Source organism: Pseudophryne corroboree, chromosome 3 (assembly GCF_028390025.1).
Source record: "Pseudophryne corroboree isolate aPseCor3 chromosome 3, aPseCor3.hap2, whole genome shotgun sequence".
Taxonomy (NCBI): domain Eukaryota; kingdom Metazoa; phylum Chordata; class Amphibia; order Anura; family Myobatrachidae; genus Pseudophryne; species Pseudophryne corroboree.
In genome coordinates, this window is record NC_086446.1 from 105112914 (window position 1) to 105135481 (window position 22568).

Genomic DNA, 22568 nt, shown 5'->3' on the forward strand with positions numbered 1-22568 from the left:
GCTGAGGGAGTCTGCTTCCCAGTTGTCCACTCCCGGAATGAACACTGCTGACAGTGCTCTTACGTGATTCTCCGCCCAGCAAAGAATTCTGGTGGCTTCCGCCATCGCCACCCTGCTCCTTGTGCCGCCTTGGCGGTTTACATGAGCCACTGCGGTGATGTTGTCTGACTGAATCAGCACCGATTGGTCGCGAAGCAGGGTCTCCGCTTGACTTAGGGCGTTGTATATGGCCCTTAGTTCCAGGATATTGATGTGAAGGCAAGTCTCCTGACTTGACCACAGACCTTGGAAATTTCTTCCCTGTGTGACTGCCCCCCACCCTCGGAGGCTTGCATCCGTGGTCACCAGGACCCAGTCCTGAATGCCGAATCAGCGGCCCTCGAGAAGGTGAGCACTCTGCAGCCACCACAGAAGAGATAGCCCTGGGGGATAGGGTGATCAGCCGATGCATCTGTAGATGTGTTCCGGACCACTTGTCCAACAGATCCCATTGAAAGGTCCTCGCATGGAACCTGCTGAAGGGAATGGCCTCGTACGATGCCACCATCTTTCCCAGGACTCGCGTGCAGTGATGCACCGACACCTGTTTTGGTTTTAAGAGGTCTCTGACCAGTTTCATGAGTTTCTGAGCCTTCTCCGTCGGGAGAAAAACCTTCTTCTGGTCTGTGTCCAGAATCATGCCCAGGAAGGGCAGACGCGTCGTAGGAATCAGCTGCGACTTTGGAATATTTAGAATCCAGCCGTGCTGTTGTAACACTTCCCGAGAGTGTGCTACGCTGATCAGCAACTGCTCTCTGGACCTCGCCTTTATGAGATCGTCCAAGTATGGGATAATTGTGACCCCTTGCTTTCGCAGGAGCACCATCATTTCCGCCATTACCTTGGTGAAAATTCTCGGTGCCGTGGAGAGACCAAACAGCAACGTCTGGAATTGGTAATGACAATCCTGTACCACAAATCTGAGGTACGCCTGATGAGGTAGATAAATGGGGACATGAAGGTATGCATCCTTTATGTCCAGAAACACCATAAAATCCCCCCCTTCCAGGCTTGCGATGACCGCTCTGAGCGATTCCATCTTGAACTTGAACCTTTTCAGGTATATGTTCAGGGATTTTAAATTCAATATGGGTCTGACCGAACCGTCCGGTTTCGGAACCACAAACATGGTCGAATAATAACCCTTTCCTTGTTGAAGGAGGGGAACCTTGACCATCACATGCTGAAGATACAATTTGTGAATTGCAGCTTACCCAATTTCCCTCTCTAAGGGGGAAGCTGGCAGGGCCGATTTGAGGTATCGGTGAGGGGGCATCTCTTCGAATTCCAGCTTGTATCCCTGAGACACAATCTCTATTACCCAGGGATCCACCTGGGAGTGAACCCACTTGTGGCTGAAATTTCGGAGACGCGCCCCCAACGGTCCTAGCTCCGCCTGTGGAGCCCCAGCGTCATGCGGTGGATTTAGTAGAAACCGGGGAGGACTTCTGTTCCTGGGAACTAGCTGTGTTGTGCAGCTTCTTTCCTCTACCCTTGCCTCTGGCAAGAAAGGACGCACCTCTGACTTTCTTGCCTTTTTGTGAACGAAAGGACTGCATTTGGTAATACGGTGCTTTCTTGGGTTGTGAGGGAACATATGGCAAAAAATTTGACTTTCCAGCAGTAGCTGTGGAGACCAGGTCCGAGAGACCCTCCCCAAACAATTCCTCACCCTTGTAAGGTAAAACCTCCATGTGCCTTTTTGAGTCGGCATCACCTGTCCATTGCAGAGTCCACAGGACCCTTCTGGCAGAAATCGACATTGCATTTATTCTAGAGCCCAGTAGGCTAATGTCTCTTTGAGCATCTCTCATATACAGGACAGCGTCTTTTATATGCCCCAGGGTCATTAATATAGTATCCTTGTCTAAGGTATCCAGATCCTCAGATAAGGAATCCGTCCACGCTGCTACAGCACTACACACCCAGGCCGACTCAATTGCCGGCCTTAGTAAGGTACCTGAATGTGTGTAAATGGACTTCAGGGTACCCTCTTGCTTTCTATCCGCAGCATCTTTTAGGGTGGCCGTATCCTGTGACGGCAGGGCTACCCTCTTGGATAAGCGTGTTAGAGCTTTGTCCACCCTAGGGGAGGATTCCCAGCGTAACCTGTCCGTTGGCGGGAAAGGATACGCCATAAGCATCCGTTTGGAAATCTACAGTTTCTTATCTGGAGATTCCCAAGCCTTTTCACATAACTCATTTAGCTCATGTGAAGGGGGAAAGGTCACCTCCTGCCTTTTTTCCCCATACATATGAACCCTCTTGTCAGGGACTGGGGTTTTCTCTGTGAGGGGCAACACCTCCTTCATTGCTATAATCATATAACGTATAGCTCTAGCCAATTTAGGTTGTAACTTTGCATCATCATAGCCGACACTGGAGTCAGACTCCGTGTCGGTGTCAACAATTTGGGATAGTGGGCGCTTCTGAGACCCTGACGGCCTCTGCAACACAGGATCAGGCATGGGCTGTGACCCCGACTGTCCTAAGGTTTCTACTTTATCCAACCTTTTATGCAAGGAATTAACATTATCATTTAAAACCTTCCACATATCCATCCACTCAGGTGTCGGCGCCGTCGGCGGCGACCCCACATTCATTTGCTCCCGCTCTGCTTCCACATAGCCTTCCTCATCAAACATGTCGACACAAGCGTACCGACACACCACACACATACAGGGGATGCTCTTTTTTGAAGACAGTTCCCCCACAAGGCCCTTTGGAGAGACAGAGAGTGAGTATGCCAGCACACACCCCAGCGCTATATGTCCCAGGAATCACACAGTAACTTAGTGTTAACCCAGTAGCTGCTGTATATAAAGCTTTTTGCGCCTAATTTATGTGCCCCCCCCCCCTCTCTTTTTACCCTCTTCTACCGTGTTTCTGCATGGGAGAGCCTGGGGAGCTTCCTCTCAGCGGAGCTGTGGAGAGAAAACGGCACTGGTGAGTGCTGAAGTAGAAGCCCCGCCCCCTCAGTGGCGGGCTTCTGTCCTGCGTTTGTGTGTAAAATAATGGCGGGGGCTCATGCATATATACAGTGCCCAACTGTATATATGCTGCTTTTTGCCAAGAGGTTCCTAATTGCTGCCCAGGGCGCCCCCCCCCCCCCCCCTGCGCCCTGCACCCTCCAGTGACCGGAGTGTGTGGGTTTAATGTGGGAGCAATGGCGCACAGCTGCAGTGCTGTGCGCTACCTCAGTTTGAAGACTGGAGTCTTCTGCCGCCGCTTTTGAAATCTTCTTGCTTCTGTCACCGGCTTCTGTCTTCCGGCTCTGCGAGGGGGACGGCGGCGCGGCTCCGGGATCGGACGACAAAGGGTGAGATCCTGTGTACGATCCCTCTGGAGCTAATGGTGTCCAGTAGCCTAAGAAGCAGGACCTATCTTCAGTGAGTAGGGCTGCTTCTCTCCCCTCGGTCCCACGCTGCAGAGAGTCTGTTGCCAGCAGATCTCTCTGAAAATAAAAAAAACTAACAAAATACTTTCTTATAGTAAGCTCTGGAGAACTCACTAAGTAGCACCCAGCTCGTCCGGGCACAGATTCAAACTGAGGTCTGGAGGAGGGACATAGAGGGAGGAGCCAGAGCACACCAGTATCCAAATTCTTTCTTAAAGTGCCCTGTCTTCTGCCGAGCCCGTCTATTCCCCATGGTCCTTACGGAGTCCCCAGCATCCACTAGGACGTTAGAGAAATTAGGATTTCCATCATTTGATCAGCCATCCGTGGGATTAATTGACATCCCCGTTGAGCCGAATGTGTCCTGAAGGACTAGGTGGTGCCTTGGAAAGTCCAAATGCAAGGCCCGAAACTGGTAGTGATCGGCTCTGAACGCAAACCTGAGGAACTTTTGATGGTGGTACCAGATGGGTGTATTCAAATATGCATCCTGGACATCCAATGAAGCCATGAAATCCCCCAGTTTCATTGCTAAAATGATTGAGCGACTTGACTCCATCTGGAATTTTGGAGCTCTGAAATACTGGTGGGGAGATTTTAGGTTGAGCCTATTGTGGTAGTAACGGTCCGGTTTCTGAACCAGAAAGGAGGTTGGCGTGAGAACCAGAATCTCTTTGAGAAGGGGGTACAAGAAGTAATGCTAGAGAATCTGTGTGGGAGGTCAGGAGGGACTGTATAGAGCGCAGTTAAGGCCATTGCTTTTCCCAGATCTGAAGAAAGAAGTGTGAAAAATAATTAGCTGAGAGGACGTTCCCGAAAGGTTAGAGCGTAACCAGGGTAAATTACGCCCCTTACCCAAGTATCTGAAGTGGTCTGCAGCCAGGCCTTGGAAAAGAGCAGAAGATTGCCTCCCACACTGGAGGGTCCCAGGTGGGGGCTTGTCCAGTCATACGGAAGGCTTATCAGCAGTTTTGGGAGCCGGACGGCGGGTTGACCAGGACTGGTGACTTCTGGTTTGACCTCAGACTTCCCCTGAATTGACAGAAATGGACTTAAGGAAATTTAACAGGTATCCAATCAGTAGGGTCTTTTGAGAGGGGCCATGTTTAGGATAGGCAGAGCTGTGGAATTGACAAAACCAGCAATATGCGCATCTACTTGTGAAGGAATATCACACATTACCCTGTCCATGGATGAAAGAAGGTAAAATGTGTCAAGATTCAAGTCGATGGTAGAAAGTGTTTATTAGGATGTAACCAGGCCTCAGCCAGGAGATCCTCTAATTGTAAAGAGGAGGGAAATAGAGACACCTCTTTCTTCTTTCACTTAAATGTGGCACCTCCGCAGTTGACGTTGTGTCCGTGTCATTAATTCGGAGGGCGGTCTTTACAGCCTTAACCAAAGCATCAACATCTGACACTGACTTGTCTGGAATGGAAGATGATGCAACACAACATCTCAAGTTAGAGACAAGGCCTCCTCCAGACCTCAGGACTCTTCTGACAGTAGTAACCAGATTGGAGAGAAGAACTAACTTGCCTGGCTTTCATTATACAGTTGTCCTATCATACTACTGAAGTAGACACTTGCATCAGGCCATGATCTGACTGAATAGACCCTGCTGCCTTGCACAATTGTTCAAGGGTCGCACCACGGTGGGCCGCCCAAGAAGGTCCAACCGACCGAGTAGAATGGGCCTAAATGGTAGCAGAAGCTGGACGACCAGCCTGTACATAAGCATGTACAATCACCATTCTAATCCATCTGGCCAAAGTCTGCTTGGAAGCAGGCCAGCCACGTTTGTGAAAACCAAACAACACAAAAAGAGAATCGGACTTCCTAATGGAGGAAGTTCTCTTCACATAGGTAGGGAGAGCCCGTACCACAGCCAAAGACCGCTCTTTGGAGGACAGCTCAGGAAAATTAAAGGCCGGAATCACAATCTCCTGGTTAAGGCGGAAGGAAGACACCACCTTGGGCAGATAACCAGGGCGAGTACGAAGCACCGCCCGGTCACGGTGAAAACTCAAATAAGGAGACTTATAGGATAAGGCACCCAAGTCCGAGACCCTTCTAGCTGACGCAATAGCTAGCAAAAACAACACCTTAAGGGAAAGCCACTTAATGTCAACAGAGACAAGAGGTTCAAATGGAGACTCTTGCAAGGCCTCCAGTACCACCGATAGATCCCAAGGGGCCACAGGAGGCACATAAGGAGGCTGAATCCACAACACGCCCTGAGTGAATGTATGAACATCCGGAAGGGCAGCAATCTTTCTCTAAAACCAAACCGACAAGGCAGAAATGTGAACCTTGATGGAGGCCAGACGCAGGCCTAAGTCCAGGCCCTGTTGTAGGAAGGCCAACAGTTTGGTCATGCTAAACTTGAAAACATCATGATTGCGAGACGCACACCAAGTAAAGTAAGCATTCCAGACCCTATGGTAAATCCGAGCAGAAGCCGGCTTACGGGCCTTCAACATAGTTTGAAAGACCGCTTCAGAAAAACCCTTGGACCTCAGGACGGAAGCCTCAAGAGCCATGCCATCAAAGCCAGACGGGCCAAGTCCTGGTAAACACAAGGGCCCTGAACGAGGAGGTCTGGACGTTGTAGAAGGGGACAATCTAGCGAGAGGCCCTGTAGATCGGAGAACCAGTGCCGTCTGGGCCACGCTGGAGCGAGCAGAAGTAGGCTTCCTCCTTCTTGCTTGAACTTTCGTAATACTCTGGGCAGGAGTGACACCGGAGGGAACACGTACGGCAGCCGAAAGTTCCACGGGATTGACAGAGCATCCACGAACGCTGCTTGAGGATCCGTTGTCCTTGCGCCGAAGACCGGAACCTTGTGACTGTGTCGAGACGCCATCAGGTCCACATCTGGGAGGCCCCACTTGTCCACGAGAAGTTTAAACACCTCTGGATGGAGGCTCCATTCTCCGGCGTGTACGTCCTGACAACTGAGATAGTCCGCCTCCCAGCACAGAACGCCCAGAATGAACACTGGTGATATGGCCGGCAGATGGCATTCTGCCCACTGAAGAATCCTTGAAACTTCCCTCATCGCCATGCGGCTTTGAGTGCCGCCCTGATGATTTATGTACGCCACCGTGGTGGCGTTGTCCGATTGCACCTGAACAGGTCTGTTCTGTATTAGATGCTGTGCCAATGTCAACGCATTGAACACTGCCCGCAGTTCCAGAATATTTATCGGGAGTAGAGACTCCTCCTTAGTCCACCGACCCTGAAGAGATTGTTGTTCCAACACCGCGCCCCAACCTCTCAGACTGTCATCCGTTGTCAGGAGGACCCAGTCGGATATCCAGAACGGACGGCCCCTACTCAATTGATGGTCCTGCAGCCACCAGCTCAGCGACAGGCGGACATCCAGAGACAAGGAGATCATGTGAGATCTTATCTGGTGAGGCGGGTCAGAATTAACTTCTGCAGAGGGCGAGTGTGGAACTGAGCATACTTCACCATGTCGAAAGCCGACACCATGAGACCTAGCACTTGCATTGCCGAATGAATCGACACTCGCGGATGAGATAGGAAGTACTTTCTCCTGAAACAGGAACAACCATTGGTTGTGAGTGTCCAATAACGCTCCCAGGTGTACCATTCTCCGAGCAGGGACCATGGAGGATTTCTTCCAGTTGATCAGCCACTCGTAGCCTGCCATGCACTGGACCGTCAAATCGAGATGACAAAAGAGAAGTTCTGGGGAATTTGCCAGGATCAACAAATCGTCCAAGTACGGTAGGATCCTGACCCCTTAACGGCGGAGTTTAGCCGTCATGACGGCAATTACTTTGGTGAAAACACGGGTAGCAGTTGTCAAACCAAAGGGTAATGACGGTTGCCCACCGCAAACCGCAGGTACTGTTGATGAGAAACCGCAATAAGAATATGCAGGTAAGCATCCTGTATGTACAGGGAGACCATATAGTCCCCAGGCTCCATGGCCAGAACAAGAGAGCGCAGAGTTTCCATACGAAACTTGGAGACCCGCACATGCTTGTTCAAGGACTTCAGATTGAGAATGGGCCGTGAGGACCCATTCTGTTTTGGGACTAGAAACAGGGTTGAATAGTACCCCTTGCCTCTGAGCCAGAGGCACCTGTACTACCACTCCTTTGACCAGGAGAGAATGTACCACTGAGTGCAACATGTTAGCTTTTGCCAGATCCAGAGGCACATCTGTCAGGCAAAATCACTGCGGGGGACGATTCTTGAAGGATATGGCGTAACCTCGAGCAACGACTTCCCTCCCCCAGGCATCTGAAGTGGTCTTCAACCATTCCTGGGCAAAACCTAGAAGTCGGCCCCCCACCTTGGGATCCCCCAGAGGGAGACCCGCCCCTCATGCAGTAGGCTTGTCAGTTTTGGAAGCTGGCTGACGGGCATCCCAGGCACGCTTCGGTCTGGGCTTGTTTGGTCTGGAAGCATGAGCTTGCTTTGGGTACGCCTGACGTTTTGCTTTACCTGGAGGACTAAAGGGCCGAGGGAAAATAATTTTAAGCCTTCTGTGCAGAAGGAGCCGTACTAGGTAGGCAAGCTGATTTAGCCGTAGCCAGATCAGCCACAATCTTATTTAGGTCTTCTCCAAAGAGAATGTCTCTTTTGAAAGGAAGCACCTCCAGGGTTTTCTTGGAATCCAAATTCACCGACCAGGATCTCAACCAAAGGATACGTCTGGCCAAGACGGACGCAGTAGCAGCCTTGGTCGTGAGCACCCCAGCATCGGAGACCGCCTCCTTAAGGTACAGAGAGACCGTGGCAATATACGAGAGACATTGTCGAGCATGCTCAGACAAGTCGGAAGACAGTTCCGCCTCGAGTTCCTGAGCCTACGCTTCAACAGCTTCAGCAGCCCAAGTCACTGCAATTGTTGGCCTATGCACAGCCCCCGTTAGGGAATAAATCGCTTTTAAACAGCCCTCCACACGTCTATCAGTCGGTTCCTTCAGAGAGGTGACGGTAGTTACTGGCAGAGCAGAGGAAACAACCATACGCGGCACATGAGAATCTACAGGCGGTGGGGTTTCCCAATTTTTACACACCATAAACTGCCGCAGTGGCACAAGTGGTCCCACAGGGGGCGTCAATTTAGACGCAAGCGTGCTTAGCAATGTGGAGAATGTAGCCCAAGGCGGATCCTGTGATGCGCCAGGTTCTACTGACGCACTGGGGGGTAAGGGAGCCCCTGAACCTGAACTCTCAGCTGCTAAATTATCCTCCATTGTGTCAGCGGCCTTACTACCACGCAGTGTGGGAGAGGCCCCAACATCGTTGCCACGTGTAGCAGACATAACTTTGTGCACAATAATGGGCAACCCGGTACAAGGTGTAGCAGCACTATACCTAGCAAGAACTCTCAGACGGCACAGACCGGAGGTACAATAGATATAGAATATATGGTTACTATAAATCACAAGCAAAAATAACCCAACAGTATATCTTGCGATACAATCCTATATTGAAAATAGAAAAAACACCTGAAACACTTGGCCCCTTCAGATATAGCAATATAGGAATAGCACGCTGAGTGAAATACCCTGCAATAAGGCAACCTCGCAGCAGCTACATGCACACACACATATATAGTCACAAGCGTACCATGCAGACATTATGTACCATAAACTGCACTGGACTAGCAATACAAAGTAATACTCAGTATGGCTATATGTGATAACTATAGATATAACAAATACAGTAAGTACTGGATGTATATCACAGGGTGTTTGTACCACACAACCCTGAACGTACGCACTCTTTCTTAACTAACACAGTCCCAGTGACAGGTAGAATACTCAAGTGTCCTGTAGGAAGCACAGCACTGGCAGTCAGGCGGTTCCACAGAGGAGGATTTGCCCCAGCAGTCCCAGGAACAGCAAGGCTCAATCTGTAATGGCCGCTGACCAGAAGTGAAGGAGAAGGAAGCAGCTCCAGGGCGGGAACATTGTAGAAATGGCGCCCTGGGGCTGGGTGTAGGGGCATCAGGTACGGTCTGCTCCCCCTGCTGGCATCCCCACCGGGTGTGCGGGCAGAATACAAAACAGGGGAATTGTACTTAAACCCCCTGACCTGTGCCCAAATTAATACCCAGGTGGCTAGTGGAGGCAAGCTGCCCAGTAATCAGCGCGCAGGTGGCCCGCCTCCTACGGCAACGCTGGATCGCGCTAAAGTGCGGCACAGAAGATCCTTACCTCCACCTTGTCTGCGGCCCCGCGATCCTGGAGACGGCGGCGTGTGTGACTCACAGTTAGGAAGAAGCCTTCGTCTCCGCTGCAGTGACCCGGCAACCCCAGCGCGGGAGTATACAGCGCCGCTGGGGGTGATGGAGCTGCACGCTGGAAAGTCTCTAAGACTTTACCAGCAGCAGCCCTTGAAGTCTTCAAACAGATTCTTCTGTTCAGTCTTTAAAATAAGAATTTACTTACCGATAATTCTATTTCTCATAGTCCGTAGTGGATGCTGGGGACTCCGAAAGGACCATGGGGAATAGCGGCTCCGCAGGAGACTGGGCACAAAGTAAAAGCTTTAGGACTAGCTGGTGTGCACTGGCTCCTCCCCCTATGACCCTCCTCCAAGCCTCAGTTAGGATACTGTGCCCGGACGAGCGTACACAATAAGGAAGGATTTTGAATCCCGGGTAAGACTCATACCAGCCACACCAATCACACCGTACAACTTGTGATCTGAACCCAGTTAACAGCATGATAACAGAAGGAGCCTCTGAAAAGATGGCTCACAACAACAATAACCCGATTTTTGTAACAATAACCATGTACAAGTAATGCAGACAATCCGCACTTGGGATGGGCGCCCAGCATCCACTACGGACTATGAGAAATAGAATTATCGGTAAGTAAATTCTTATTTTCTCTAACGTCCTAGTGGATGCTGGGGACTCCGAAAGGACCATGGGGATTATACCAAAGCTCCCAAACGGGCGGGAGAGTGCGGATGACTCTGCAGCACCGAATGAGAGAACTCCAGGTCCTCCTCAGCCAGGGTATCAAATTTGTAGAATTTAGCAAACGTGTTTGCCCCTGACCAAGTAGCTGCTCGGCAAAGTTGTAAAGCCGAGACCCCTCGGGCAGCCGCCCAAGATGAGCCCACTTTCCGTGTGGAATGGGCTTTTACAGATTTTGGCTCTGGCAGGCCTGCCACAGAATGTGCAAGCTGAATTGTACTACAAATCCAACGAGCAATCGTCTGCTTAGAAGCAGGAGCACCCAGCTTGTTGGGTGCACACAGGATAAACAGCGAGTCAGATTTTCTGACTCCAGCCGTCCTGGAAACATATATTTTCAGGGCCCTGACTACGTCCAGCAACTTGGAATCCTCCAAGTCCCTAGTAGCCGCAGGCACCACAATAGGTTGGTTTAAGTGAAATGCTGAAACCACCTTAGGGAGAAATTGAGGACGAGTCATCAATTCTGCCCTGTCCGTATGAAAAATTAGGTAAGGGCTTTTATAGGATAAAGCCGCCAATTCTGATACACGCCTGGCTGAAGCCAGGGCTAACAGCATTACCACTTTCCATGTGAGATATTTCAAGTCCGCAGTGGTGAGTGGTTCAAACCAATGTGATTTTAGGAATCCCAACACTACATTATGATCCCAAGGTGCCACTGGAGGCACAAAAGGAGGCTGTATATGCAGTACTCCCTTGACAAACGTCTGAACTTCAGGAACAGACGCTAGTTCTTTTTGGAAGAATATCGACAGGGCCGAAATTTGAACCTTAATGGACCCTAATTTGAGGCCCATAGACAGTCCTGTTTGCAGGAAATGCAGGAATCGACCCAGTTAAAATTCCTCCGTAGGGGCCTTCCTGGCCTCGCACCACGCAACATATTTACGCCAAATACGGTGATAATGTTGTACGGTTACATCCTTCCTGGCTTTGATCAGTGTAGGGATGACTTCATCCGGAATGCCTTTTTCCTTCAGGATCCGGCGTTCAACCGCCATGCCGTCAAACGCAGCCGCGGTAAGTCTTGGAACAGACATGGTCCCTGCTGGAGCAGGTCCTGTCTTAGAGGTAGAGGCCACGGGTCTTCCGTGAGCATCTCTTGAATTTCCGGGTACCAAGTCCTTCTTGGCCAATCCGGAGCCACGAGTATAGTCCTTACTCCTCTCCTTCTTATGATTCTCAGTACTTTTGGTATGAGAGGAAGAGGAGGGAACACATACACTGACCGGTACACCCACGGTGTTACCAGAGCGTCCACAGCTATTGCCTGAGGGTCCCTTGACCTGGAGCAATATCTGTCCAGTTTTTTGTTGAGGCGAGACGCCATCATGTCCACCTTTGGTTTTTCCCAATGGTTTACAATCATGTGGAAGACTTCTGGGTGAAGTCCCCACTCCCCCGGGTGAAGATCGTGTCTGCTGAGGAAGTCTGCTTCCCAGTTGTCCACTCCCGGAATGAACACTGCTGACAGTGCTATCACATGATTTTCCGCCCAGCGAAGAATCCTTGCCACTTCAGTCATTGCCCTCCTGCTTCTTGTGCCGCCCTGTCTGTTTACGTGGGCGACTGCCGTGATGTTGTCCGACTGGATCAATACAGGATGACCCTGAAGCAGAGGCCTTGCCTGACTTAGGGCATTGTAAATGGCCCTTAGTTCCAGGATATTTATGTGAAGTGACGTTTCCATGCTTGACCACAAGCCCTGGAAATTTTTTCCCTGTGTGACTGCTCCCCAGCCTCTCAGGCTGGCATCCGTGGTCACCAGGACCCAATCCTGAATGCCGAATCTGCGGCCCTCTAGGACAGGCCTGGCCAACCTGTGGCTCTCCAGCTGTTATAAAACTATAATTCCCAGCATGCTTTGCCACAGTTGTGCTATTAGGGAATGCTAAAACTGTGGTAGAGCAAGCTGGGAGGTGTAGTTTCACAACAGCTGGAGAGCCACAGGTTGGCCAGGCCTGCTCTAGGAGATGAGCACTCTGTAACCACCACAGGAGAGACACCCTTGTCCTTGGAGACAGGGTTATCCGCTGATGCATTTGAAGATGCGATCCGGACCATTTGTCTAGCAGATCCAACTGAAAAGTTCTTGCGTGGAATCTGCCGAATGGAATCGCTTCGTAAGAAGCCACCATCTTTCCCAGGACCCTTGTGCACTGATGCACTGACACCTGGCCTGGTCTTAGGAGTTTCCTGACTAGGTCGGATAACTCCCTGGCTTTCTCTTCCGGGAGAAACACCTTTTTCTGTACTGTGTTCAGAATCATCCCTAGGAACAGCAGACGTGTCGTCGGAATCAGCTGCGATTTTGGAATATTTAGAATCCATCCGTGCTGTCGTAGTACTATTTGAGATAGTGCTACTCCGACCTCTAACTGTTCTCTGGACCGTGCCCTTATCAGGAGATCGTCCAAGTAAGGGATAATTAAGACGCCTTTTCTTCGAAGAAGAATCATCATTTCGGCCATTACCTTGGTAAAGACCCGGGGTGCCGTGGACAATCCAAACGGCAGCGTCTGAAACTGATAGTGACAGTTCTGTACCACAAACCTGAGGTACCCTTGGTGAGAAGGGCAAATTGGGACATGGAGGTAAGCATCCTTGATGTCCAGAGACACCATGTAGTCCCCTTCTTCCAGGTTCGCTATCACTGCTCTGAGTGACTCCATCTTGAACTTGAACCTTTTTATGTAAGTGTTCAAGGCTTTCAGATTTAAAATGGGTCTCACCGAGCCGTCCGGCTTCGGTACCACAAACAGCGTGGAGTAATACCCCTTTCCCTGTTGTAGGAGGGGTACCTTGATTATCACTTGCTGGGAATACAGCTTGTGAATGGCTTCCAATACCGCCTCCCTGTCGGGGGTAGACGTTGGTAAAGCAGACTTCAGGAACCGGCGAGGGGGAGACGTCTCGAATTCCAATTTGTACCCCTGAGATACTACCTGCAGGATCCAGGGGTCCACTTGCGAGTGAGCCCACTGCGCGCTGAAATTCTTGAGACGGGCCCCCACCGTGCCTGAGTCCGCTTGTAAGGCCCCAGCGTCATGCTGAGGACTTGGCAGAAGCGGGGGAAGGCTTCTGTTCGTGGGAAGAAGCTGTCTGTTGCAGTCTTTTTCCCCTTCCTCTGCCCCGGGGCAGATATGAGTGGCCTTTTGCCCGCTTGCCCTTATGGGGACGAAAGGACTGAGCCTGAAAAGACGGTATCTTTTTCTGCTGCGAGGTGACTTGGGGTAAAAAGGTGGATTTCCCAGCCGTTGCCGTGGCCACCAGGTCCGATAGACCGCCCCCAAATAACTCCTCCCCTTTATACGGCAATACTTCCATATGCCGTTTGGAATCCGCATCCCCTGACCACTGTCGCGTCCATAATCCTCTTCTGGCAGAAATGGACATCGCACTTACTCTTGATGCCAGAGTGCAAATGTCTCTCTGTGCATCTCGCATATATAGGAATGCATCCTTTAAATGCTCTATAGTCAATAATATATTGTCCCTGTCCAGGGTATCAATATTTTCAGTCAGGGAATCCGACCAAGCCACCCCAGCACTGCACATCCAGGCTGAGGCGATTGCTGGTCGCAGTATAACACCAGTATGTGTGTATATACTTTTAAGGATATTTTCCAGCCTCCTATCTGCTGGCTCCTTAAGGGCGGCCGTTTCTGGAGACGGTAACGCCACTTGTTTTGATAAGCGTGTGAGCGCTTTATCCACCCTAGGGGGTGTTTCCCAACGAGCCCTAACCTCTGGTGGGAAGGGATATAGTGCCAATAATTTTTTAGAAATTAGCAGTTTTTTGTCGGGGGTAACCCACGCTTCATCACACACTTCATTCAATTCATCTGATTCAGGAAAAACTACGGGTAGTGTTTTCACACCCCACATAATACCCCTTTTTGTGGTACTTGCAGTATCAGAGATGTGCAAAACCTCCTTCATTGCCGTGATCATGTAACGTGTGGCCCTACTGGAAAATACGTTTGTTTCTTCACCGTCGACACTGGAGTCAGTGTCTGTGTCTGGGTCCGTGTCGACCCACTGAGGTAACGGGCGTTTAATAGCCCCTGACGGTGTTTGAGACGCCTGGACAGGCACTAACTGAGCTGCCGGCTGTCTCATGTCGTCAACAGTTTTCTGTAACGTGCCGACACTGTCACGTAATTCCTTAATTACGGTCATCCATTCAGGTGTCGACTCCCTAGTGGGTGACATCACCATTATAGGCAATTGCTCCGCCTCCACATCATTTTCCTCCTCATACATGTCGACACACACGTACCGACACCCAGCACACACACAGGGAATGCTCTGACAGAGGACAGGACCCACTTAGCCCCTTGGGGAGACAGAGGGAGAGTTTGCCAGCACACACCAGAGCGCTATATATGTATAGGGACAACCTTACAATAAGTGTCTATCCCTTATAGCTGCTTATATCTGTTATTTTGCCAAATAAGTGCCCCCCTCTCTTTTTTACCCTGTTTCTGTAGTTGCAGGATGCAGGGGAGATTCTGGGAGCCTTCCTACCAGCGGAGCTGTGTGGGAAAAATGGCGCTGTGTGCTGAGGAGATAGGCCCCGCCCCCTTCACGGCGGGCTCTTCTCCCGCTTTTTTCTGGAAAACTGGCAGGGGTTAAATACATCCATATAGCCCAGGAGCTATATGTGATGTATTTTTTGCCAAATAAGGTAAATTCATTGCTTCCCAGGGCGCCCCCCCCCCCAGCGCCCTGCACCCTCAGTGACCGAAGTGCGAAGTGTGAAGTGTGCTGAGAGCAATGGCGCACAGCTGCAGTGCTGTGCGCTACCTTATGAAGACAGGAAAGTCTTCTGCCGCCGATTTATGGACCTCTTCTTGCTTCAGCATCTGTAAGGGGGCCGGCGGCGCGGCTCCGGGACCCATCCATGGCTGGGCCTGTGATCGTCCCTCTGGAGCTAATGTCCAGTAGCCTAAGAAGCCCAATCCACTCTGCACGCAGGTGAGTTCGCTTCTTCTCCCCTTAGTCCCTCGATGCAGTGAGCCTGTTGCCAGCAGGTCTCACTGAAAATAAAAAACCTATTTAATCTTTTACTCTAAGCAGCTCAGGAGAGCCACCTAGATTGCACCCTTCTCGTTCGGGCACAAAATCTTAACTGAGGCTTGGAGGAGGGTCATAGGGGGAAGAGCCAGTGCACACCAGCTAGTCCTAAAGCTTTTACTTTGTGCCCAGTCTCCTGCGGAGCCGCTATTCCCCATGGTCCTTTCGGAGTCCCCAGCATCCACTAGGACGTTAGAGAAAATAACTTTGAAAAATGCTGCTTAAGGAAGCCACCTGTAAAGTGCCTGCATATTGCAAGGCACCAACTTACAAACTGAGCTCACTGGCATGGAGGCGGGGTTATAGAGGAGGTGGCGCTGTGCATCTTGGGAACAATCAAAAGCTTTGAGCCTGTTGGTGCCTCGGATAAAGATCCTACTCTACTCCCCCGATGTTAATCCTTGTGGAGCCCAGTGTACCCCGCAGCAGAAAAAGTTTTGAGACTGGTATCCAGAAAAAAAAACTCTCACGTCCAGGGTCTGATTCAGGTTTGTTCGCAAAGCAAAAAAGCACACAACTGGGCAAAACCATGTTGCACTACAGGTGGGGCAGCTGAAACGTGCAGGGAGATTTAGATTTGGGCAAGTTGTATTGTTTCTGTGCAGGGTAAATACTGGCTGCTTTATTTTGACACTGGAATTTAGATTTCAGTTTGAACACACCCCACCCAAATCTAAATGTCTCTGCACATTACATCTGCCCCACCTGCAGTGCGGCATGGTTTTGCCCAGTTGAGTGCTTTTTTGCTTTGCAAACAAACCAGAATCAGGCCCTCGGAGAAATAATCAATGGGCACAAATGCTCAAGAACCAACCCCAACAGGGGAGGAAGAAGCCCGGTTCTATAGCCTGACACTTGGTGTGAGGTAAAGGGCATGCAGGAGCCCGAGTCTCTCTCTGCTACATCAAAGGCAGGCACTGTGCTGACCTAGGACAACCTCCTAAGAGGACACTAAGCAACTAGCGTGTCATGTGTGTTGATATGATCTACAGGAACAATTTTCATCTTGTTCTCACTCAGTGTCCTATACAGTACCGACCACTCATTCCTATTCCCCAATGCAAAAAAAATTTTTGATAATAAACAAAACAGATACACAATGTCCATACCTCATCTCCGCACCAGTCTTCTCAACATTCCCTGAAGAAGAAAAAAAAAAAAAAAACATTCAGGTCAGTAGCTCCTTGTGTGGCCATGATGGTCTGTAAACTCCTTGAGCATATAGTCTACAACCGCGTCACTGTCTTTCTTTCCTCCAACTCACTGCTTGACAAATTCCAGTATGGTTTCCGTCCTCTCCATTCCACTGAAACTGCCCTCACGAAAGTCTGCAATGACTTCCTTGCTGCTAAATCCAAGGGCCACTACTCTCTGCTTATTCTTCTTGATCTCTCTGCCGCTTTTGACACTGTGGACCACCCTCTCCTCCTGCAAATCCTTTACTCTCTTGGTCTGGGTGATACTGCTCTCCTGGCTATCCTCCTACCTTTGAACGTTCCTTCTGTGTCTTCTCTCATGATTCCACCCCCCCACCCTTCCTCTACCAGTATGTGTCCCCCCCCAAGGTTCTGTACTTGGGACACTCCTTTTCTCTCACATCCTCTTTAGGTGAGCTCATTATCTCTTTTGACTTACAATATCATCTCTGCGCTGAGGATACTCGAATCTACCTTTCCTCCAAAGCCTCTCCCCTACTCGTATCGCCAACTGACTCTCTGCTATCTCTTCCTGGATTTTCCAGCGCTTTCTTAAACTTAACGTCTTAAGGTGTGTACACACGGTGAGATTTATTTCTTACGATTTTGACTATATAGTCAAAATTGTAAGGAAAGTTAGTGCAGATCGCAAGGTGAAAGTTACCTTGCGATCCCCATGCAATGACGATGCGCGGTCCCACATGGTGGGAATCACAAGCCTAGATAGACTGTGCAGGCAAGTCAATTTTGACTATTTCGCAGAAAAGACAGTCAAAAGTGACACTTAGCCAAAATCGTACAAAGCCAGTATCGCAAGCACAGTCATCTATGCTTGAGATACCGACCTAGTCCCTATCGCATAGTGAGAATCGGGATTTAGCCCGAATCTCTCCATGTATACACACCTTAAGACTGAGCTGATCATCTTCTCTCCCTTATGCATAACCTCACTTCCCACAATTTCATTATCTATTGATGGCACTACTATCACCCCTAGCACCCAAGTGCACAATCTTGGGGGTAATCCTTGACATCTCCCTCTCCTTCAAAATCACACATTCATTACATCTCACAAAACTGCCATTTCATCTCAAAAACATTTCCAGGATCAGACCTTTTCTCACCCAGGATGCTACTAAGACACTCATCCACTCACTCACTGGTCATCTCCAGATTGGACAACTGTAATCTCGCCCCTTCTTACTTCCCTGACGTACGCCTCTCTGCACTCCAATCTGTCCTCATCTCTCTCTCTATGCGCCCACCCGTCCCCTTCGTTCTCCTAATGCAGGCAGCCTCTAATGCCAACTCCTCCTACCTACAAGATTTTGCACGTGCTGCTCCCTATCTCTGGAATTCTCTACCTCTCCCCATCAGACTCTCCACCTCGCCACAAAACTTCAAACGGGCTCTCAAGACCTTGTAAAGCGCAACGGAATATGCTGTGCTATATAAGAAACTGTTAATAAATAAAATAAATAAATAAGACCGACCCACTTCTTCACTAAACCCAGCCAACTGTCCTCCTAACCCTCTTGTCCACGCTCACGGTCTACCCATTCAGTGTCACCCCGGACTGTTTGCCCTTCATCTTTTAGATTGTAAGCTGCCTTTTCTTCTCTTGCTTACACTACCTTATATTTAACACTCCCTTTGTTGGCACCTAACCCCTGGTTTTCTGTATATCACTTGTACTTGTCCTATATTGTCTCAAACTGAAAGTGCTTTTTTATTGTTTTGCTTATTTATGTACTTTGTAATGGGCGCTGCAGATCCCTTGTGTCTCCATATAAATAAAAGATAATCAATAAATGTGTGCATGTGCAGGATCACTATTCCATAAAAGCGCACAAAATAACAAGCAATACAACTTCTAGGGACTACATTAGCTGCAGCCCCTGGCGGTTGGGCAGGACGGACGCGATAGCAGTGGTGTAACTTTACATTGGGAGTGCCTTCTGCTAGCGGTCCGTGAGGCACTGCCTTTCCATCTCTGATTAGCAGGGAGCGCTTCCAATGAGGGGTCCCAGGTAGTGAATTTTAATGGAAATGGTGGGGGCAGCACCCCTGCCGCCTCTGGAGATGTCTATGCCATCACACATGTGATGCAGAACAAGGTAATTACATCTACACATCCTGTGGGAAGTGGTTCCCGCAGAAATAGGTCTCTGGGGACTAAACATTCGTTTTTTACAGGCCAAAACATGTCCAATCTCTGTAGTTTGGTATTGCCCGGAATCCTCCATCCAGCACTGCCAATCATTAGCTGTCACTGACGGCTGTCAGACCTGTCTCCTCATTGAGGTAATGGGTTTTGTGATATGAATAATGACATTATACTTTCATTTGCACTTATGTACTCATTTTTTTACTGAGGAGCTTTTATTGATTGGCTACTGCTACAACAAGGTGATCACGTCAAGCATTTTGACGTAAGCATTTTGTAATAAAGGAAAATAAGAATGCTTAGAAAGTGGCACTGTCGCACCTATGGCTATTCCTGGTGAAAGACCCAGAACACTCCATGCCGGGAACAGTAACCCAGTGCAAGCACTCGCTGCTGTAGACACTTGACTTTGTACAGATTTGGGTTGTTCTTGGCACAAGGGCAGCATTGCGTGTCCATTTTGTAGTTCCGATGACTGAAGTTCTTGTGACAAGGGAACAACTCCTTTCCCAATTTCAATCTTCTTAGTAGAACTTTCCTCAGCATAACGAGCAAACTTTTTTACCACTAGCTCATCATTAGCACAAATCTTTAAAAGACAAAAAAAAAAGATACACAAATTCGTTGTTAATGCTACTGGCTTTATTAAGGTGAAAAGCAAAACTTTATTGAAAGCTGGCAAATTAAATCCTGTTACCACAGAGTCTTTAGTAGTAAGATAAAGGTATACGCTCATGCAGTTGTCTTCCACAGAACACAGCTGTGCTTCGACCTTGGTCGACTCTAGAAAGAAAGGAACCTTTGTGAACAACCCGAATTTTACATTCCATCGTAACCATGTTTCTGTCACAGCTTCGTTATATCACCTCGCTATCCTAGTCACACACATCTGACAAACTTTTTTTGTTCACTTTCAGGAGGATCCCTGAATGGGATATGGTCGGGATGCAGACTGTCGGAATCGCGGCACACGGCCACAATGGGATCCGGTCTCTAGGTAGACCGTAATTAGGTCAACATTAACGAGGTTGACCACTATTGGTCGACAGTAAATAGGTCGACAGGGTCTCTCGGTCGACATTAGTTTTTTAAATTTTTTTTCTTTTTTTGACCTTTTTCATACTTAAACGAACCATGCGGACTACCTGGGCCGAGCGCAGCGGTAGTAGTGGAGCGAGGCACGTTGCCAAAAGCATGGTGGTGCACTAATTGGGGTTCCCGGTCACTGTACGGCGAAAACGACACAAGAAGAAAAAAAAAGAAAAAATAAGATCTGTGGTCAGAACTTACCATTGTTAAATCTCTCTGCGAGGTACACTGGGCTCCACAAGGATTAACATCGGGATGTAGAGTAGGATCTTGATCCGAGGCACCAATAGGCTCAAAGCTTTGACTGTTCCCAAGATGCACAGTGCCGCCTACTCTACAACCCCGCCTCCGTGCACAGCTGCTCAGTTTCGTTAACCAGCCCAATGCAGTAGCAGGTACCAGAGACGACAATCGCTCGTAGCCAATTACACCGCACACTCACCACAGGAGAGGGTGTCAGCGGCTATGCCAATACCAACCCAAAGAAGCTAAGTACGTCAGGGTGGGCGCCTTGTGGAGCCCAGTGTACCTCACAGAAAGAAATTTAACAACGGTAAGTTCTTACCATAAATCTCGTTTTCTGCTGCGTGGTACACTGGGCTGGACAAGGATTAACATCAGGGATGCCCTAAAGCAGTTCCTTATGGGAGGGGACGCACTGTAGCGGGCACAAGAACCCGGCGTCCAAAGGAAGCATCCTGGGAGGCGGAGGTATCGAAGGCATAGAACCTTATAAACGTGTTCCCTGAGGACCAAGTTGCCGCTTTGCACAATTGTTCAAGGGTCGCACCACGGTGGGCCGCCAAAGAAGGTCCAACCGACCGAGTAGAATGGGCTTTAATGGCAGCAAAAAGAGGATTTTGGTACTTACCGATAAATCAATTTCTCTGAATCCTCTAGGGGCCACTGGAGTCCTATACAGTAGGGGTGTGAAGATTGCAACCGGAGGTGTGGCACAAATTAAAATTAGCATTGTCTGCACAGCCGGCTCCTCCCCCTTCACATCCCTCCACCCTCAGTTTGAAAAATTTGACTGAGAGAATAGGACATGGTACTATAGCACATGGCGAGGAACCGAACCGTACAACATATCAAACAGCATCCACGAACTCTTAACCGAATAACGAACGCTGTTTGCACAAACGGTTTTAACAAGAACTTTAAACACAGCAGGTTGACAGCACCGAGGCGGGCATCCAGTGTCCCCTAGAGGATTCAGAGAAATGGATTTATCGGTAAGTACCAAAATCCTCTTTTCTCTTTCATCCACTAGGGGACACTGGAGTCCTATACAGTAGGGGACGTCCCAAAATTATCCCCCAGGGAGGGAGTGCTGTTGGTGGCCTGCAAAACTAAACGTCCGAACTTAGAGTCTCCGGGCACAAAAGTATCAAACTTGTAAAATTTTGCAAACGTGTGGGCTGAGGACCACGTCGCCGCTCTGCAAAGTTGAGTAGTGGAAGCACCTCTGGCAGCCGCCCACGAGGCACCCACTGATCTGGTAGTATGAGCACCCATCTGAACCGGAACCTGTTTGCCACAGGAAATATAAGCTTGCCGAATGGCAAGTCTAATCCATCTAGACAAAGACTGCTTAGAAGCTGGCCAACCCTTCTTTGGCCTATCATAAAGAACAAACAAATGGTCCGACTTTCTGAAAGACGACGTAACTTGTACGTATACCCGTAAAGCTCGGACAACATCCAAGGACAGGTCCTCATCTGCGAGACCCTGGAAAGATGGGACCACAATTGGCTGGTTTACGTGAAACCCCGAAACAACCTTCGGAAGGAAATCTGCTCTTGTACGGAGTTCCGCCCTATCCTCATGAAAAATTAAAAAGGGACTCTCACAGGATAAGGCTCCCAACTCAAAAACCCTCCTAGCCGAAGCCAAGGCAAGTAATAACGTGACCTTCCAAGAGAGATATTTCAGGTCTGTTCTTGCTAACGGCTCAAAAGTTGGTGATCTCAAATATTCCAACACCAAATTTAAGTCCCATGGTGCAGTGGGAGAACGAAAAGGGGGTTGTATCTCAGAACCCCCTGTAAAAAGGCTTGAACCTCTGGCAAGGATGCTAACCGCTGTTGAAAGAGGATGGAGAGAGCCGAAATCTGAACATTCAGAGAGCCCAGCCTCAGCCCTCCATCTAGACCGGCCTGAAGGAAAAGTAGAAGTCTGGATAAGTGGAAGTTCGTTGAATTCCACCCACGTTCCTGACACCAGGCCATGAACCTCTTCCAAATCCTGTAGTAGTGCGCGGCTGTGACCGGCTTCCTAGCGGCAATCATCGTAGGAATGGCCGTTCTTGGTATCCCTCTGTTTCTTAAGATCCGGGTTTCAATAGTCACGCCGTTAAACGCAGCCTGTTCAGGTCTGGGTGTAGGAACGGTCCCTGAGATAGCAGTTCCTCTCTCTGAGGTAACCGCCAAGGATCTTCCGCTAGCAACCCCCACAGATCTGAGTACCAACTCCTGCGGGGCCAATCTGGTGCAATTAGAATTGCCCACACTCGTTCTCGTTTCACCCTTTTCAGAACCCTGGGTATGAGCGGGAATGGTGGAAGAATGTAAACCCTCCTGTAACACCAAGGAAGTGTTAATGCGTCCACTCCTTCTGCTG

The 22568-nt window shown here is 49.4% G+C and overlaps 1 protein-coding gene across 4 annotated transcripts in view; it reads right to left on the reverse strand.

Annotated features, from left to right (window-relative positions):
- Positions 1-22568, reverse strand: part of TDRD12 (tudor domain containing 12) — a 614823-nt gene that overhangs the window by 447052 nt on the left and 145203 nt on the right. For all 4 annotated transcript variants that reach the window (XM_063958365.1, XM_063958363.1, XM_063958366.1 and 1 more), the window contains 3 exons: positions 19555-19640; positions 19179-19446; positions 16604-16634 (listed from right to left, as the gene is read on the reverse strand). In XM_063958365.1, coding sequence (XP_063814435.1) covers positions 16604-16634; positions 19179-19446; positions 19555-19640 — 385 coding nt within the window. The remainder of the gene's footprint in view (positions 1-16603; positions 16635-19178; positions 19447-19554; positions 19641-22568) is intronic.